This window comes from Meleagris gallopavo, chromosome 7, assembly GCF_000146605.3.
Source record: "Meleagris gallopavo isolate NT-WF06-2002-E0010 breed Aviagen turkey brand Nicholas breeding stock chromosome 7, Turkey_5.1, whole genome shotgun sequence".
In the NCBI taxonomy this organism is placed as follows: Eukaryota; Metazoa; Chordata; class Aves; order Galliformes; family Phasianidae; genus Meleagris; species Meleagris gallopavo.
In genome coordinates, this window is record NC_015017.2 from 24,444,547 (window position 1) to 24,461,777 (window position 17,231).

The 17,231-nt window shown below is 40.3% G+C and overlaps 1 protein-coding gene across 2 annotated transcripts in view; it reads right to left on the bottom strand.

The window, feature by feature from the left end:
* ZNF148 (zinc finger protein 148) overlaps nucleotides 1-15,693 on the bottom strand; it is a 28,637-nt gene extending 12,944 nt beyond the window's left edge. Inside the window, exons 1-3 of one of the 2 annotated variants that reach the window (XM_010713868.3) lie at nucleotides 15,619-15,693; nucleotides 1,607-1,952; nucleotides 246-371 (exon numbers count right to left, since the gene is read on the bottom strand). In XM_010713868.3, coding sequence (XP_010712170.1) covers nucleotides 246-371; nucleotides 1,607-1,952; nucleotides 15,619-15,620 — 474 coding nt within the window. In that variant the 5' untranslated portion in view covers nucleotides 15,621-15,693. The remainder of the gene's footprint in view (nucleotides 1-245; nucleotides 372-1,606; nucleotides 1,953-15,618) is intronic. The other variant, XM_031554227.1, reaches the window with a different exon arrangement.
* Between the last annotated feature and the right edge of the window lie 1,538 nt (nucleotides 15,694-17,231).

Below are 17,231 nucleotides of genomic sequence, written 5' to 3' on the forward strand. Positions count from 1 at the left end.
GGAGAAGACTCCCTGGAGAGACAGATGTTAAAATACGTCAAGGGTTCACGTTGCTAAAAAGAGTTCAAAGAAAAACACTGTTATATCAGGTTTTGTTTGGGGTCTCTAGTAAACTTCAGACCTGCATCTTTACTGAGCAAACAAACAATTTCCAGCCTAACTACTTCAAATGCTAATGAAATTAGTCATAGTAAACCAAATCTTCAGGTTCTTTTAATCTTGGTTTTGCCAAATCAATGTCTTACTTTTGCTGGTGAACGCTGTTTTCTTTTCTTCTTTTTCTGCAAATCTACTGGCTCTCGTATTTGTTTTTTGTCTCGTTTCTGTTGTTCAGATGCATCAGTAAAGGTAATTTCTTGCTTTACACTGATCTGTTAAGATACCAAGTGCCAGTTTCAGGTAAGGTTCTCACTACAGAAAAGCAATTTTTCAATTTTAGAAGATGACAAACTGCTGAAACAGAAAAATCTTTTTCTAAAGGGAATTATCTTGTGGCTTCATTCTTTCAGAAATTTAAGTGAAAGGAATAATAAATATCTAAGTAAAAAGGGCATAGTTAATTTTTACAGTGACATTTTGATGTATCCTTTCATTCATCTCCCAAAGTCTTTTTTCTTCTGATCTGTGGTGATTTTGAGATCACTCTTTATATTAAAATCACTTCCATCTGTAAAACCATTCAGCTTTTCACACCTATTTTACTTTAGCCTGCATATTGTCAATGCAAAATTAAACTGAATAGTTTATTACATATTTAAGACAGAAATATTTTTAAAGAAAACAAAAATATTGCTAACGAAGGGTTTGGTGTTGTTTTTTGTTTGTTTGTTTTCCAAAAAGTATTTCTCAAGGTAAACTTTAATGAAGAGCAAGATACTCTTACATTTTTCTAACAGCTGAACTGCCTGATCTCCAGCTAACAGAGTAGTGTTTTAACAACGCTACCTTTCTAAGGATTATTCCTCGTATACAAGGCTATCTACTTTTAAGGTCCTTGCAATTATCCTTTATGTCTGACGGGTAACAGTGATGATGTGCTGCTTTACAGACAGATGCTCTGCTTTCAAAAGGAAGTCATCTGTATTCGCTCTGGGAAAGATGAGGTACGACTTCTGTTAGATATCGAGGAGGGGCATATTTATGGTCATGTATGAAGTGTCACAGTCCAACCTGCAGTGTGAATGCAATTGCTAAGCGTCCACATACTTGGAAAACATGTAAGAAAATGCTTCCTATATCAAAAGAAACTAAACAGTACTACCAACCGAATAAACAGTATGCACCTTTTCGTAATGCTATTTATTCTGGTCTATAGCTACCATGGAACATTAAATATATTAAGAAGAGCACATTTTAACTCGCTAATTCTATGGTAACAGCCTGATTATAAAATATTTATAAAACAGATACTTGAAGATTATACTTAATTGGAAAAAACTGTCCACAGTCAGAGGCAAACAACATTTTCGTAAGCAGCATCTATTCATAAATATTTTGATAATCAAAATCCAAACAAGCAATTAATAGATTCTTGCCAGAGTAGGATAAGACTACCAGATCAAGTTCCCTAGTAAATTCTCCAATATTTCACAAATAAATTGCTTACAGGGACGTTAACAGCATACTGCAGCCCTTGAGGAAGTCTATCTTGCGTATCCATGTCATCATCATTTTTTACCGTCTCCTCATGGACCATGAGTTCATCATGTGAAATCATCTCTTGCTGTCGAAGTTCACTTTCCTGTAACACTTCGTCTGGTGCAAGAATTTCCTGGTGCGCCATAGTCCGATCTTGAAGCACTGCCTCTTGCCGTTCTCCCGACACTCCGGACTGGTCAGATACTGCACCCATCCCTACCATAGCCCTGGATGACTGCATCTGGTCTATGCCACCACATTTAAGAAATAATCCTCCCAGCTTGTCTTCAATGTTCATTCTTAAGTGCAATAACCTACAAAGAAAGTTTTAATAGTAAACATCTACAATTGGTGCTCTTGCTTAAAGTTTTTACTTAACATTTTATAAGAACTCAGTCAGCACTCAACGCGCACGCATGCACTCCACTCCTAAAATCTATACCCAAACAGAAGTGAAAAACTGAACACTTCAGTTCAACACTAAACATTCTCCTTTCACACACATGCATGTGGACACAAATGAACACTTTTGAACAAAAGGCTTATAACAAAGTGCCTTTAAGTTGCTGGCAAAATTGGGAGATTAAATGAGAGCTAATTCCTCCTCCTTATTCCTTAGAAAACTGGTTTTTGTTTTTTTGATCCCCCCCTCTCCCCATCCCCCATTTTTATTCTGATATAATTGTCTGAGAAACGCCACTGTCAGGTTGGTCCCATTCTCCCTATTTCCTTGTTCTTTAAGTGCTCTTTCACCACCACTACCCCAGACCATATTAGAGAAGGTGGAACATCTTCACAACCCAAAGTGAGAGGAAAAGGCAACTTTCTGTCTCAGCATGTACGCCACAGGAGAACTACAGAGAAGTAGAGTTTGTTTATGAAAACGACATTCATTTCCACACCACTAAGCTGGCAACGTTAGTCAGGAAACATTTATTCCAGACAGGAATAGCAATACCATTACACTGATTCATGATACACAGAGATAGAGAACTGCAACAAGTGTCATGGCTTTACCAACTGCTTTTTACTAGAAAGCAGCAGGCTTTTGTGGCTGGAAGCAGCAGCACAGAGCAGGCCCAACAGAAGCACACGATGGACACCTGGGGGGCACCAGGCCCAGCACTGCTACTGGGTGAGGGAAGGGGGTGTCCTGCTCTGCCCTGCACAGCCTCACCTCAGCACTGGCTGCAGGTTTGGGTGCCACAGAACAAAAAGGACATAAAACTATTAGTGTCCAAAGGGTGTCCAAAAATATGGTGAAGGGACTAGAGGGGAAGACATATGAGGAGCAGCTGAGGTCTCTGGATGTGCTCAGCCCAGAGCTGAGGAGCTGAAGGAAGGCTTCAGGGCAGCTGCAGCTCTCACAGGGAGCGGAGGGCAGTGCTGAGCTCTGCCGTCCGTGACAGCCACGGGGCCAGAAGGAACAGCAGGGAGCTGTGTCAGGGGAGGGGTAAGGTTCTGCCCCAGAGGGTCGTTGGCACGGCCCCAATTGCCTGAGTTCAAAGATCATCTTGACACCTCTCTCAGATATAGGCTCTAAATTCTGGGTAGCCATGTGTGCAGCCAGGAGCTGAGCTTGATGATCTTCATGCAACCCATCCAACCTGGGACATTCTATTATTCTGTCATCTCAGGGAGCGCAGCGACAGCAGCAGCACTTTTGATTTTGATGCATTTGGAATACAAATATGATGTTGGTATGTTACTGCTCAACAGCCTCAAATTCTGTCCCTTAAGCTTGCATCATGGTGAAATGCTCCATTCCCATTCCAACTTCAAGTGCAAGGCTATGCTTCCCTCCATACAGCTCCAGATAACAACTTGTAATCAAAGAAATCAAGTCTGCCTGAAGCTGCCCAAGCCATCACCCTGCAAAGCCACATACCCATACCCACTGCCAGATAACAGCCCGCCAGTTTGCTAAATCACTGCATCAAACAAACACACATCACATATTTAAATCACTTTCTTTGGTGTGGTCGCTTTCCAAAGCATTTTCTTCATCAGGAAAATCTGAAACTTCTCAATGCATCCTAAACCTTTGCAAAGCTGTGTTTATACCAAACTACAGCGAGTTCACAATAAATAGCAATCTTTCTTCATTCAGGAGAGATCCTGCAGTACTTGGTTGGAATGCATGCCACAGGCAGAACCAGCTGAAAAAGACTGGGAAGTTCTGCTAGATGATAATTTGTTTCAGAAACCATTAATTTCCAACCTTCTGAAAGTAAAATTCACTCACTCAATTTCTTTAAAAAAAAAAAATTCACTTTAACACCTTCTAGTAGCAACTCATGTCATCTAACACAGAAGTGGAATAGCATTTGTCTCTATTCCCTACGATGAGAGGTTCTAAATTTCTGTCTATCATCAAGAGACTGACAATCAGGATGGTCTGACTTCTCCAAGTTCCAAGTATTTAGAAGACATGTCCAAAAAACAGCTTTTCAGGCAATTAAAGATCTTTCTACTCAGCCTTACTTTGCTGAAAGTCAGGAGAGCACAGTCACCAAGCTAAACCCATTTAAATATGACAATGCCATCAACAATTCTAATAATCCCCTTCTTACACACACACAAAAAGAAAAACAAAAAAAATCCCACACCACAAACAAACAAACAAAAAAAACATCTTAGAGATTAAAAAGAAGCAGCTTTTTTGTAATAGGACTAGAAGAGAAAAAATTTTAAGAATACTTTTGCTTTCAATTTGTCCATTTTCCTTCTGCAATTTTAACACAAGGACGTCTGATGCCTTTGAAATCTTACTCTTGATTTTCTCAGTATCTGTCTTCAAATACAGACAACAATTCCTTACTGTCATAAGTGAGTTCAGGTAGGTGACAAGCATACTCCCAGTTAATCTACTTTATAGTCACAGAATGAGGTTTCACACCTCCAAGAGAAAATGCATGCCTGGTATGCCACACAGCCACCCAGAGACATGATACAATCCGTGAAGTATGCTGGGGAGGTAAATGGGAAATCATATCGATAGTTTCTCAGCTATAATACAACTAAAAACCTGGCACAGCACAAAAACCTGTTTTTTTCCCCCGAGAATGCAGGTCTCCAAGAGAGATCCTGCAGCAGTAGACCTTAGTGATCCTAAAAGCAGAAAAGAGGGTGAATTTATCATCTTAGCAGTGTGGAGGATCCTGTGTTAAGAAATGCGAGAAGGAATTGAAGTTCTGGACAATCTGTCCCCCATGGAATCATTATTTGATAAAGGATGGCACAAAGGAGCTAAGGTTTCTTAGGTAGGGCGCTTTAAAAACACAGCACGGAAGGCAGACTCCAAGGAAAACAAGCACATATATTTAATCATTTCAGCCTTCAACCCGAGTTTATTCACATTTGGGATGTCTTACACAGATCACTGTTCGCTATGCCTTTTCTTCCATTCCACAGTAAGACAGCAGCATAAGCTCAATGCAGATTCTATAGAGGAATTATATGGGCAGGTACTGGAATACAAGAACTCAAATATAGCCAAGAGCATTCTAGGAGAAAAAAATTAAAAAAACAACATCCAAAAACAGAACAAAACCCAACAGTATCAAGTGTGAGAACATGCTGGCCCTTATCCCTCTGCTCCAGGTACTGAAAGAAACAGTTGCTCCATACGGGGGATTCCACCCTATTACTCTGAAATTAGGTATGAATTGAGGAAATCCTGGATGAAAGCAATTTCCTGGCAGGAAGGTAGGCAGACAAATGAAAACAGAGAGACCCAAGCGTTTAATACAAAAGAGCTGCTACTTTCACCAAGAGAGGTGGGCAGGCTCATGACGTGCAGAATGACAGGAGAGTCGGCAAGAGGGAACAGCTGCCCAGAAGACAGTCCAGCATTAGGTGGCATTTATTGGACTTGTTAGTTCTCTGAATTGGCAACGGTATGGAAACTTTTTTCTCACCCTGCCTAGCAGACTTAGTAGTCATGCAAATGAAAGCACTCTGCTGTTTTCCAGTCATGATCTTGAGTCAGATCGGATGCTGCTACTGTGAGTGTACTGCTTATTAAATCAGGCTTTCAAACATCTGGCTTTTCATAGAAAAATAATGAGAAATCATACTGTTAGGCTGCTCAGGCTGCATGTTCTAAGCGATAAAACACTGTAAGCCATATGAAACCAAGGTACTGATTTAAAATGAAATGCAAATAAAAATAAGCTATTAATCCAAATGAGAAGTATCCCAATTGCAGCCATCTCAGTAAAACAAGAGTAATTTGTCAGCTGGCACCTTTTGGCTCACACAAAAAGAATCCTTTCACTTATACCGAAGAAGAGGAGGAGAAATGTGTTCTTGGAAGAATGACAGCATGATAAAGAAAATGTAAGTTAAAAGCATTCAAACGAGCTCACTTTACTAAGCCTGTAAAGATTAAATAAATATTTTAAGTGCAAGATGCATCTGTGAGATAAAGATCAACTTATTTTGAGATTATCGTGACTGAAGTTAAAATAACACAAACCATACACGAACATCCACAAGTATTTTTCTTGGCATAAAGCACTGTTATCCTTATTGCAGAGATATTTTCTACAGAATTCCAGAACTTTATCAAGCTCCACCAAACAATCATATGATTTTGGCATATTCTTTGACTACATAGAGGGGAAAAAAGCCATCGACAAAAGTATTGCTTGGTAGAGCTTCTCCAAACCTTTACTTTGTGCAAAGCATTTCACAAGAGACATCTGTGGGCACACATCTGGGGAAAAGAAAGATGGGAAGAGACTGCGTGGAAGTGGGCTCATCAGATATCTCAGCCCCTTCTCCTTTCACACAGTGCTCAGCAGCTGCTTGCAGAGCATCTCCAGCCAGGGAACCACGCTGCTTCACTTCAAACACCACTGCTGAGCCAAGCCCTACGGCACTTCTCAACAGCTGCTCACTTCAGTACCCCAACAGCAGTTTCTCCAAAGATCACGGTGCAGTGAGCTGGAGAGCCGAGTGGGAAACACAATATTCCCAATGAAAGAAACAGCTGCCTGTGGCTCTGGACAGCCTGATCTGGTGGTTGGTGACCCTGTGCGTAGCGGGGAGTTGAAATTAGATGATCGCTGAGGTCCTTTTCAACCCAGGCCAGTCTATGATTCTAACAAAATTATCACAAGAGAAAAGTGTGAGGGGCTTTCAAACTCAGAATTGAAAATTAAAATAAACCTTAGGGACACATTAGTATCTAAAAACAACTACTTGGGATAGTGGCTGCTATGTATTAAAGCTGAAAAGACACCCTGAAGGGAAGGGACAAAACTCGACAGCCACCAGAGCACAACATGTGGAGCAGCACGTTTTTTCCACCCTGACCGAAGGTGGTGAGCAGTTATCCTGCCCTCTCCCTCCTTTGCTTAAGCAAGCAGTAAAGCATTATTTAATTATCAGCAAATATCCAGAAATACTAATTGGGTTCACTTAAAGATTTGCTGTTTTATCTATATCCCACAGCCTTTGGAAGAACGACTTTAAGCAACAAACTGTAGAAAGGCTACTAATGCAAAAGGTAAAGAAACTTCAAAAAACAAGCAATATACGGGAATGCCTGAGCATATTATTGTCTCTAAAGGCTCATCTCTATGGCCACACTACAATGATTCATGCTAACCTCTGAACTTAAATGAATATCAGGTACGCAAAACCACAAAATTCAAGTGAACCCAATCAGATCACGAAATGTGTCGTGGATTTTCACATCAGGAAAGATACTAATCTGCATTATTAAAATATTGATACAGTCTAATATAAAAGGAAACACAGCTAGCTTCCACAATGTCAAAAGTTCCATTTTGAATGTACAGCCAAAGCCTGAAAGTGAAAAATAATACCCTCATTAATGGCTCTAAATAAAGAACATTAAATGTTATCTCTTCTCCCTACTCAGAAAATAAGACAAAGCTAAAAGAAAGACTTTGAAATTAACATCCATGCATTGATAAAAATGAATTAAAATGTGCCGACTCGCAGAATAGAAGGAAAGCAATCAAACATGACGTGTTGTGAAAAGGTTCACAGATCTGAAAATTAACACATTCTAAACCAGAGCGTACCATACAGTCACTCTTAGCACACTTGTTTCTAAATGCCCCACGGTGCTGACTGCACGCCAGCAGCACAGGGCCTGATCCTACACAGACGTCCACTCATACTGAGCTGTGAATAGTCCTATTACAACCAACAGGATTACTCCCAGAAAATCTACTTATTGTGCATAAAATTATCCATGCATGAAAATCCTTGCCACCTTGCTTACCCTAAATTCAGTACCAGATCATCACCAGCAAAACCACAGTCTAATAGCAAACACACCTCTAAGAAAGCTTTCAATATTAACAAAGCCAGGGTTGCTTTCTAAAACCCACAGGGATGTTACCAGTTTAGCCAAACTCATTAAAATTTTGTAAAATGTTACATATTACAAGTATGCCTCAAGCTGAATTTTTGTAACAATATTTCAGATATTGAATACATATATATATATTAAAAAAAAAATTTACAGCAGTTATGTGGCATAGCTGAGCCAATCTGCCAGCTGTCACTGAAAGGGCACTTCTCCTTCCTCCTAACTGTGACACTCTGACCCTATCTTTTGCACCAATGCTGTGCTCATACACACAGACATTTATACAGTTCATAAACTGTTGTGTTTTGGGTTGTTTTTTTTTCAGTTATTAATTTTCTGCCAGGCTAACTCGCTGACTTGATTTACCATAAAGACTCTGTCAGAGGCAGTTCAAAACAGAGTGGGAGCAGGCCCTTCTCTTTGCAGCATCTACATGCTAACAGACTCAGCCCATCTCATATAATTTCACCTTGAAAACAAATAGAAAAGACAAATATGTTGCTTTTTAATTAATTTATTTATTTTTAATATAAAGTGCTTAAGTTCCCTGGAGAAATTCCTGGGTTTCATCACTGCTCTGCTCCCTGCAAATATCTGCAAGGCATCTCTTCATGCTCCCCCCTTCTTGTCACTGGCACTATGCTCGTGTTATTTTACAGAAGATGATAACCTGCTGTTGCTATCAGTTACCTTACTGGCTTAAATGGCAAAGGCCTCCATGTATGTATGTACAACAGTATTTCTGGTGTTTCCAGACTGTTTTTTAAAAATCTGTATAACCCTACACACAAAAAGTCCTGGGAGAATACAAGAAGTTGCATCCATATATACAAAAGTCTGGGACAAGTGCCTGGGTCATCATAATTTGCCTGTCTCACATATTGGCAGTGTATATAAGTACAGTATATATAGTTTATAACATCATTGGCCCATTTTTACAATGGCTGAAATGAGTGTACATGAGGCAGGAAAAGAAAGTCATGACCACTTAAGCAGTTCAACACTATATTGCAAAACAGGGTCCTACCCTTGATCCTTCCAGAGATCATCTGCAATTCTACAGCTCTTAAAGAGCTCAGTGGACATCTAGACCACACATAAGTTCTGGTCTTTCTCCCAGGCATCAATTTTCCAACCATATCATTTCCCTGAGGACCAGTGAAAATACTTGTCAGAATAAGCAATGTTCAATACAGGTCACAAGGATGAACTAATCACTTTATAGTGTTCTTCCTCTGGCCAACACAGCTCCTGAGGGAAGAAGGTGGCATACACAAGATGGAAAGGGATGCCCACAACACTTACTTAGCAAGTGAGGCAGGCGAGTGCTTCAGCCTGCCCTGGGACCTAATCCCAGATCAGAAAGCACAACCAGCACATTTCTAACTAATACACTTGGGTGGAGAATCACGAGAGGAACGGGGGAGCACAGACAGAGCTGGCATCAACAAAAGGCAAGTGCAACGGGATGACCGAAGAGAAACCATGATGTTGGAACAGAGCTGTGACAGGCTTCTTTTCTCAGCTCTGCCACTGCTCTTGGGCACATCTGTCATTTCAGCAAATCTTCCCTCTCCCCGCACTTCTACTTCCTTATCTCTACAGCAGAGCGATGACCTACTGAGGGCTCAGGTATGAAGAGAGCAGCTGGAACTATTTATGAGGGGCTCACTAACCTCTCTTTCAACAAAATATATTCATTATGCCTTCCGAGCAAGATTAAGCTGAGTACAGTAAGGGAACACGTTATGTAATGAGAAGAAAGCAAACGACTGAGCAGCTGCTCATTCAGTGAGTACCACGTATCCTACTATGCATTCAGAAATGAGGGGGTCTCCGTGGGAGGAAACACTGAGTTCATGTCTCATTAAAGACCACAATATAAAAGAATTGAGCAATACATTAGGCTACAGCAATGAAAATACACTTACTATGGTAAATTTACAGTGGCATAGGTAAAACTCCATGCTGTAATTTCAATGTTTATTTGACTTACCTAAAAACCTTCTTCCATACCTAAAAACCTTCTTCCAAGTGCATACTTCTCTTGTCTGTAATATCTTTGCTTAGCTTCTAATTGTTTTCTAAAAGCCCATCCATAGACATTCAAGAAAAATAATAACTACAGAAAAATTCAAGTCAGTTACTTAATAAGTCCATACAGACTAAATAATATGCAAATACAAGTATAATCAAGAAGATTTTGATCCCAAAACCTTAATGGCAAAACCCACAGCTGTCTCAGAGATGCCCTATTAACAAACAGGAGAGGATAAAGAAAACTTTTAGGAAAATCCCAACAGTAATCTAAACCACAGGTGTGATGGACACAAACAATGCATGCAAAACATCCAACTGAGCACGGACTGTATTCTTAGGTCTCACTGATTGAAATCTGATTGAAATCATTATTTACACACCGGCTCTCAGACTGTGGGGGCAGCTATCATGTTTTGGAATACAGGAATCATTTTCCTAAGTTGCAATTTCAGTTCTGGGATGCTGGCAAAAACTAAGTACATAATTTTTCCTTAACTTCATCACAATAAAGTTATTCAAGATAAGCCTATGCTCTGTGTAACACCTAGAAATAAGTTGTGAGAGGTGCTGCTGGCCCTCTGCAGGATAACTTTTCACACATTGAGTTTTTTCTCCTTCATATCCCGGTGTAACTTTATTGTTAAGCTATATTTGCTGTATTTCAACCACACCTTTCACCTACACGTGGAACAGTAACCTCAGAAAATCCAATTAGTCCAAAAGATGACAGAATGAATACGTCTTTTGTGGAAGATTCACTGTGGGCAGACAGAGCAAATTCTCCTTCTATGTTGCTTTCCAAACACCACGGCGTTACCTTCAGAGGGCATCTTTCAAAGCCATCAGCATGGGCAGAATATGTGAAAGAGGCCTTCTGAAAGCTCAGAGGCAGACAGCTTGGTCGACCGCTCCACTCCTCTAACACAATAGGCCCGACCTGCCTACAGTCAAAATAAAAGGCTTTGGGGGACCTGTGCCACAAGATTAATACATCCAGCAACCAAAAAATACTAAACTGAATATAAAACACAGAAAATAAGCTGCTTCAAGCACAAACAAGTTTATCCACCTCACTTTTGCTAATGTAAACAAACACAAGGCAAACACAGCTCAGCTGATGGGAAAACTAAGCCTATGTAATAACAATCTCCTGGGGAAACAATATAGAAACACAAGGGACAGTTGCTAATCACAATCCAGAAGATATTTCTGTAAGGTTCTCTGACCCTTCAGAGATGACAGCTCTATCAGAATATGAAAATAGTAAGTGACAGCACCTTAGGTATCATTGGAAGCAGTCCTGCACTGCAAATGAATGGCTTGGTATGGAAGAGACTTGAAAAATGATCTGGTTCCAGTGTTGGCAGCCCTTTCATTCCTTTACTGCACAATGAAGAAGAAGTAGCAGAGGACCTTGGGATGCTATAGTTAGGGAGGTCACTGACCAACAGCGAATAAAATAGATCTCTAATTTTTTTCAAAGCATTCAACGTGTTATGAACAGGGTGCCACAGAGTAATTTTCATCCCAGGAACCAGAGACACTGCTACAAGAGCCTAAGGAGGGCATCAAGCACATCCATCAAGAAGAAGGAGAAGAGGTGGTACATAAGCAGACACTTGCTACTGAAAAGCAGTAGAAAATCAGCCAGAGGAGGAAGCAGAAGAAATAGACTCTAAATCGAGGAGAGCAAGCAATAGGCTGCTTTCTTAAAAGCCACTCTCAGAGCACAAGTGACAGACGATGTAAAGTTGCCAAGGCAGCAAAGAAGTTTTTGAAGAGTACAATTCTGTAGAGTCAGGACTTTTTTTTTTTTCCCCACACTGTTGCAACAAATCTATCACCTCCTCACTGATAACCAACCGTTGTGGTCAGACTGAATCAGCTAAGAACTATTCCTGTCCTGCTTACATAAAATACCAGAATTGTAAGTCATTTTCATCTGCCTGATCCCCACTCCAAAGGAAAAAAAAAAAACATGTCAAATCAGGTAACTGCTAACCACGGTGCTCTTCTGCAGCAAATCTGGCTGTCCCACCCAGCACACCTCCCAGTAACTGCCCCACAGTACTCCAGGAGCCACACGAAGAGGGAACCCCGCTGACTTCCATCGCATGCCCTGAGGTGATTAGTCCTCATTACAGCCTGACTGTTCTCAAACAATTTTAAAACACTTAAGCTCATTTTCAGATCAAGGCAAGCCAAAACGATGAGATGTCTAGAAGTCATTTAATAAGAGCAATAACAACAGAGATATTCTGGCCCGTTAACTAACATTGAAAATGATCCAAAACCTGAAACTTAGGATTGTGTGCTCCTGAAGGAAAGGATTGTATAAATTGGATTCTAGCTCACTAACTTTGGTACCCTGCAGCTAATTCTCGCTAATTAAGAGCTAGAATACAGTAAGACAAAAAATCAGATTGATCAAAAGATATGATTTGTGTTTATAACAACTCCTATAATTATTAGGAACAAAAATCATGATGGTTCTCGATGCCATTAACTCACAGGGCAGCAATTAAGAGCTACCATTCCAAGCAGGCCTGGAATTTCTGAGAACCACTAGTCAAGCAACTCCATGGTTGAAGCCCAGTCTCAGTAAAACACATCCAGTGCAATCCATATCTGTAAGCAAGTAAGCAAGCGACCCGTAGGGTGAGAAAAGTTTTTTATAGGATTTTCTTAAAGGAAAAAATCCAGCATGTCCTCACCCAGGTTCCTGCAATGCACAGACATGTGCCAGATGCAACAGGGTCAGGAGAAGCCCTGCAAGCACTGGGACAACACTGGCACATAACTAAGGATGGAAAACGAAGAGTTGCCCAACTGTATGGCAAATCTGAGGCACACAATTACAACAGATCCCGTGCTTTTCAGATATGCAGTCATACTGTCATTATCACTGCAACTGAGGAAAGCTCCGTGCTGTCCTGTGACCTTTAAGGAATGCAAGCTGGGGACAACACAAACTGCAGGGTCATGCAAAGGACTGGGAGATTAGGTTTTATGTTAATTGGTCCTTTCATACTGTTGCTCCTTGAAAAGTGACAGTAAAGTTGATAGCTTCTATATACTTGACCCAATAAGGCGTACGTACCAAAGTGTGGGTTCCTACCAGGCACCAGGAAAGTCTGAACGCGTCTGGTTTGCTTGATCTACTTTTAACCATCAGATTAAGAAAATAAGTCACTGGTTTTGCCTACAAATTGCTGTCTTGCCTACATATTCAAGCAATATATTAGGAGAACTGGGTGATCACCCTCTGCACGCTCCTTTCCTACAAACTCTATTTTATTCCTCCCTCTCAATCCCTTAATTTCCTGTCAAGTATAAATAATCTGTGATTGTAAAAACACATATTTTAAATATAACAGATTTATTTTCTATGAGTCATTTCAGAAGACATTACTGGCAAACTTCATCACATCTACAAGGAAAAAGCAAAACCAAAGCCAAGCAGCTTTCCTCTACTTCCTTATCCCCCTAAAACAAACCAAGCTTTCCAGATGCCCAGAAGTCAATCTATAACTCACACATCTCTATGCTGACCCACAAAAATTCACCAGGGTGTAACTGTCAGGTTCACCAGAGACAAAGGATGCTCCAAACAACTGCAGCCTGATACAGTTTCCTTAAGGAATGATGGCAGTCTTCCCTTATATGAATTATTTATTTTTGGTTTACACTGTTAAAACACTATTTATGCAGAACACCCTTTCAGTAGGTTTTACCCAAAACAGTGGTCTTAAGGCCAAAAAGTTAAGTTGAAAACCAATATTCCAGACTCTTCTGAAACATCTACAAGTGACCACGTTCTGAAACAACTCCATCACACCGTGGTGTTATCATGTTCCACAGCCACCTGGACGCCTACCTGCCCAACCTGGCCTAGGGAGCCTGCTTTGACAGGGGGGGTCAGACTAGATGATCTCTAGAGGTCCCTTCCAACCCATACAACCCCGTGATTCTGTGGTGCCCTGAGGATGGGCCGACTCCATCCATAGCTAACCGACCGTGGTCATCACAAAACACTGCCTCGCTTTAAGAAATGTAAGATGATTTCAGCAGAAGGAGTTGCTTGAGTTTACCAATCTTTCACAAAGAACTCCTTTGTTAAAAGGAACTCTGAACACGAAATGAGAAGATCTTAGAAAATTATTTATAGTTACTATTGCATCTATAAATGCTCAGTGCTATAAACGTCCCAGCTTAAAAGCCTGACATCCACCTCACACAGATTTCATCTGACTTTGACATGTAACAGTGACCCATGCCAGAAATCAGCGTGTGTATTCAAAAACAGGAGAGAATGACATTTCAGGAGGTCAGCAGCAGAGATGATCGTTTGCTTTAGAGTACGTATACTTGAAAAATTTTGAAATCATCCGCTGCATCTGGAAACAGTGACTGCTAGAACACTTAGAGGCTAAAATGTCACCTGTGCACATCAGGTCTGGTGAAATGTACTCATCTCTTGGCTTTAATACTCCTTTCGCAAAACTGAAGAATGTGTGCAAAGTAATGCTATGGATTCACGTGTCAAAAGCAAGACGCAAGAGTTTCCACTATCAAGGGAAGCCTGCAGAAAGCTGGCCAACGCAGGAACTGCTTCCCTGCTCTGCCCCTCCCCAGCAAGCTACAGACTGCAGATTCATCCCAGGCAGCCCATGTGCTGCTCGTGTTTGGCAAAACACACTCCAGTTTATGCTGAACATTCCTCACACTCAGTGACTTCATACCAGAAATCACCACGGATGCACACAAGAAGTACTTTATATGTTCACTCACACATATGCACACACACTTCTTAGGAGCACATCGCCACTTGCTTGGGAATTTAATCGCAACAAAATAGAAAAAGAGGCATATTTTCAGGAAAGTCATGTAGAAGTTGACTGTATTTGATACAATCTGAATGTATTTGATACAATCTCCCTTTTCTTTCTTAAATGCTGTCAGTGAACATATGACTATAAAAGTTGCCCCGCATCAGTATTTGTCATTCCACCTCTTGCACAAGGTAGCATGACCCGGCCTTGATGTTGCTGGCACTGTAAATGCTCCTAATTATGTATTTTACCCTAATTTTGGAGTACATAAGTAGTAAAAGTTAACGCAAACTTGATGGGAAATCATTCCAATGCCACTGAGATACTCCCTGAAGTTTTTATGAATGGGCATCTCTTTCCCTTATGGACATAGCTGTCATTTGAAGTCTCCTGCTCTACAGCTGTTTATCAACCTCACATCTGAGTTCATTTACACAGACATCACCCCAGCTTTCTGCATCAGCACTACTGAATGCTCTACCAATCAACTATTTTGTCTCACAGGTATTTCACGGGCACCTTGTGGGCTTTTCTCCTCGCATCCAGACAGTTTACATTTGCCAGGCTGCTCATAAATGACATCCTACTGCTGCTTGCAGGTTGGAACTTCTTCCCACACAGATTTCATTTTATCATCAGACTGTTTAACTCGGCACATATAAAAATGTCATCCTAGTCATAAGGAGAGAACTAGACAGCACTGTCTTCAAGTTTTCTGCATAAACTGTGACAAGACACAGCTACTGCAATACTAACATGTCTGTGGAGCATATCAGTTGCAGGACAAGGCCAATGCAGGGACTCTGTTCAAGAGCTGTGCCTTGCTGTTTTCCAAACTGCAATGAAATCATGAAGTAATATAAATTAGTAATATATTAACTGCATTACCTTATTAGTAAAAACTATCACCTTTCAGTATCAATCTTGAATACATTAACACTGATAATGTACTGTGGATTTTTCCAGATATTTTATCCAAGATGCTGAATATCTGAATGATCCATGAAAAATCTCCACATGCAGTTAAGGGCTGACATTTTAATTAGAAACAATATTGGAAAACTCACATACGTTACTGTATTTAAAATTGTTTGATAATTTAGAAGTTAAATAAGTTTAACCTGTGACATCTGTGTAGTTCATGGCATTATTGCTGATGTATAAAATATGTGAGATGATGAAAAGATTGTGTATTTAAAATATAGAGTGTGCTAATGAATTCAACAGATGGGAGTTTAATTGCACTGAAAGACAACTGAAATAAATTAACTAACAGAATTTGCCTAACTGAAAATAAATCTCCAAGTGTGAAAGGGTTTTGTTTCATTGGAGGAAGGGTTTCTCTTGGTATACACCTCCTTCTGACACATCCCACTAACAGCCATGTCTCAGCTCCTAATAACTACTAAGTTATACGTATAAACTTCAATGCCAGTTCAGGGTTTCTGCTTAGATGTCAATATATAGAAGAGGCAAACAAATTAAGACACAAGTGAATCACCACACTGATGCTTCACATCGCCTTGTAACCTGGGAAATGGTTGCTTATGTCCATGGGGCTTCATTTAGACAGATCGGACTGTAAGCTAAAGGTTTGAATCTATTTCATCATAAATGATGTTGGTTTGAAAGGCAGCTATCATTAAGATGCCATGCTGAGGGAGAGAAAGTGCTTATTTTAAATAAAACTTAGCTATGATGTTAGATCCACTTAGGAATCTTTAAAACAAGAATATGTCTAGCGGCAACTGCTTTTCAGTCCTTGCCCCATTCATTCAGGAGGAAAGATTTTGGAGTTTAGACAACAAAATCAGACACCCTGACCTCAAGGTTACGGTCTCCAAAACAGCACCACTGAGTCTACTCATCAAGTATATATATGTTATTACTTCTTATCTCATTTTTGTTACTCCACGTGAAAAAAACGTATTTTATATTAGAGCCAAAATTAAATCAAACTTAATTCCAAACTAAGCTAAACAATAAAAGACTTTTTAGCTTGATGAAGGGCCACCCCATGCAGCTGCTCACCCAGCCCAGGTCTCCACTGGAAATATCTGCAGTGGGACAGCAGCACAGCCACACTTTTCACAAGGGCATCACTAAACACATCACTAACTTCCAGCAGCAGGTACAACCCCGCTCTGCACCACAGAACAAGCCTTCCCTCCTCCTCAGTAAATTTAAAAATATTTTACCTAGATCAATAAGCTACCAACTAATATCCTGAACTTGACTGTTCCCAAATTGACATCATTAAACCTGTAGTGCAAGGACCCCAGCTAGAAGTGAGCGAGGCTGTTTCAGATGTAGCATTATCGTATTTCTCTGGAGATATAAATTCTAAACACTCACATAACTCAGCTGGA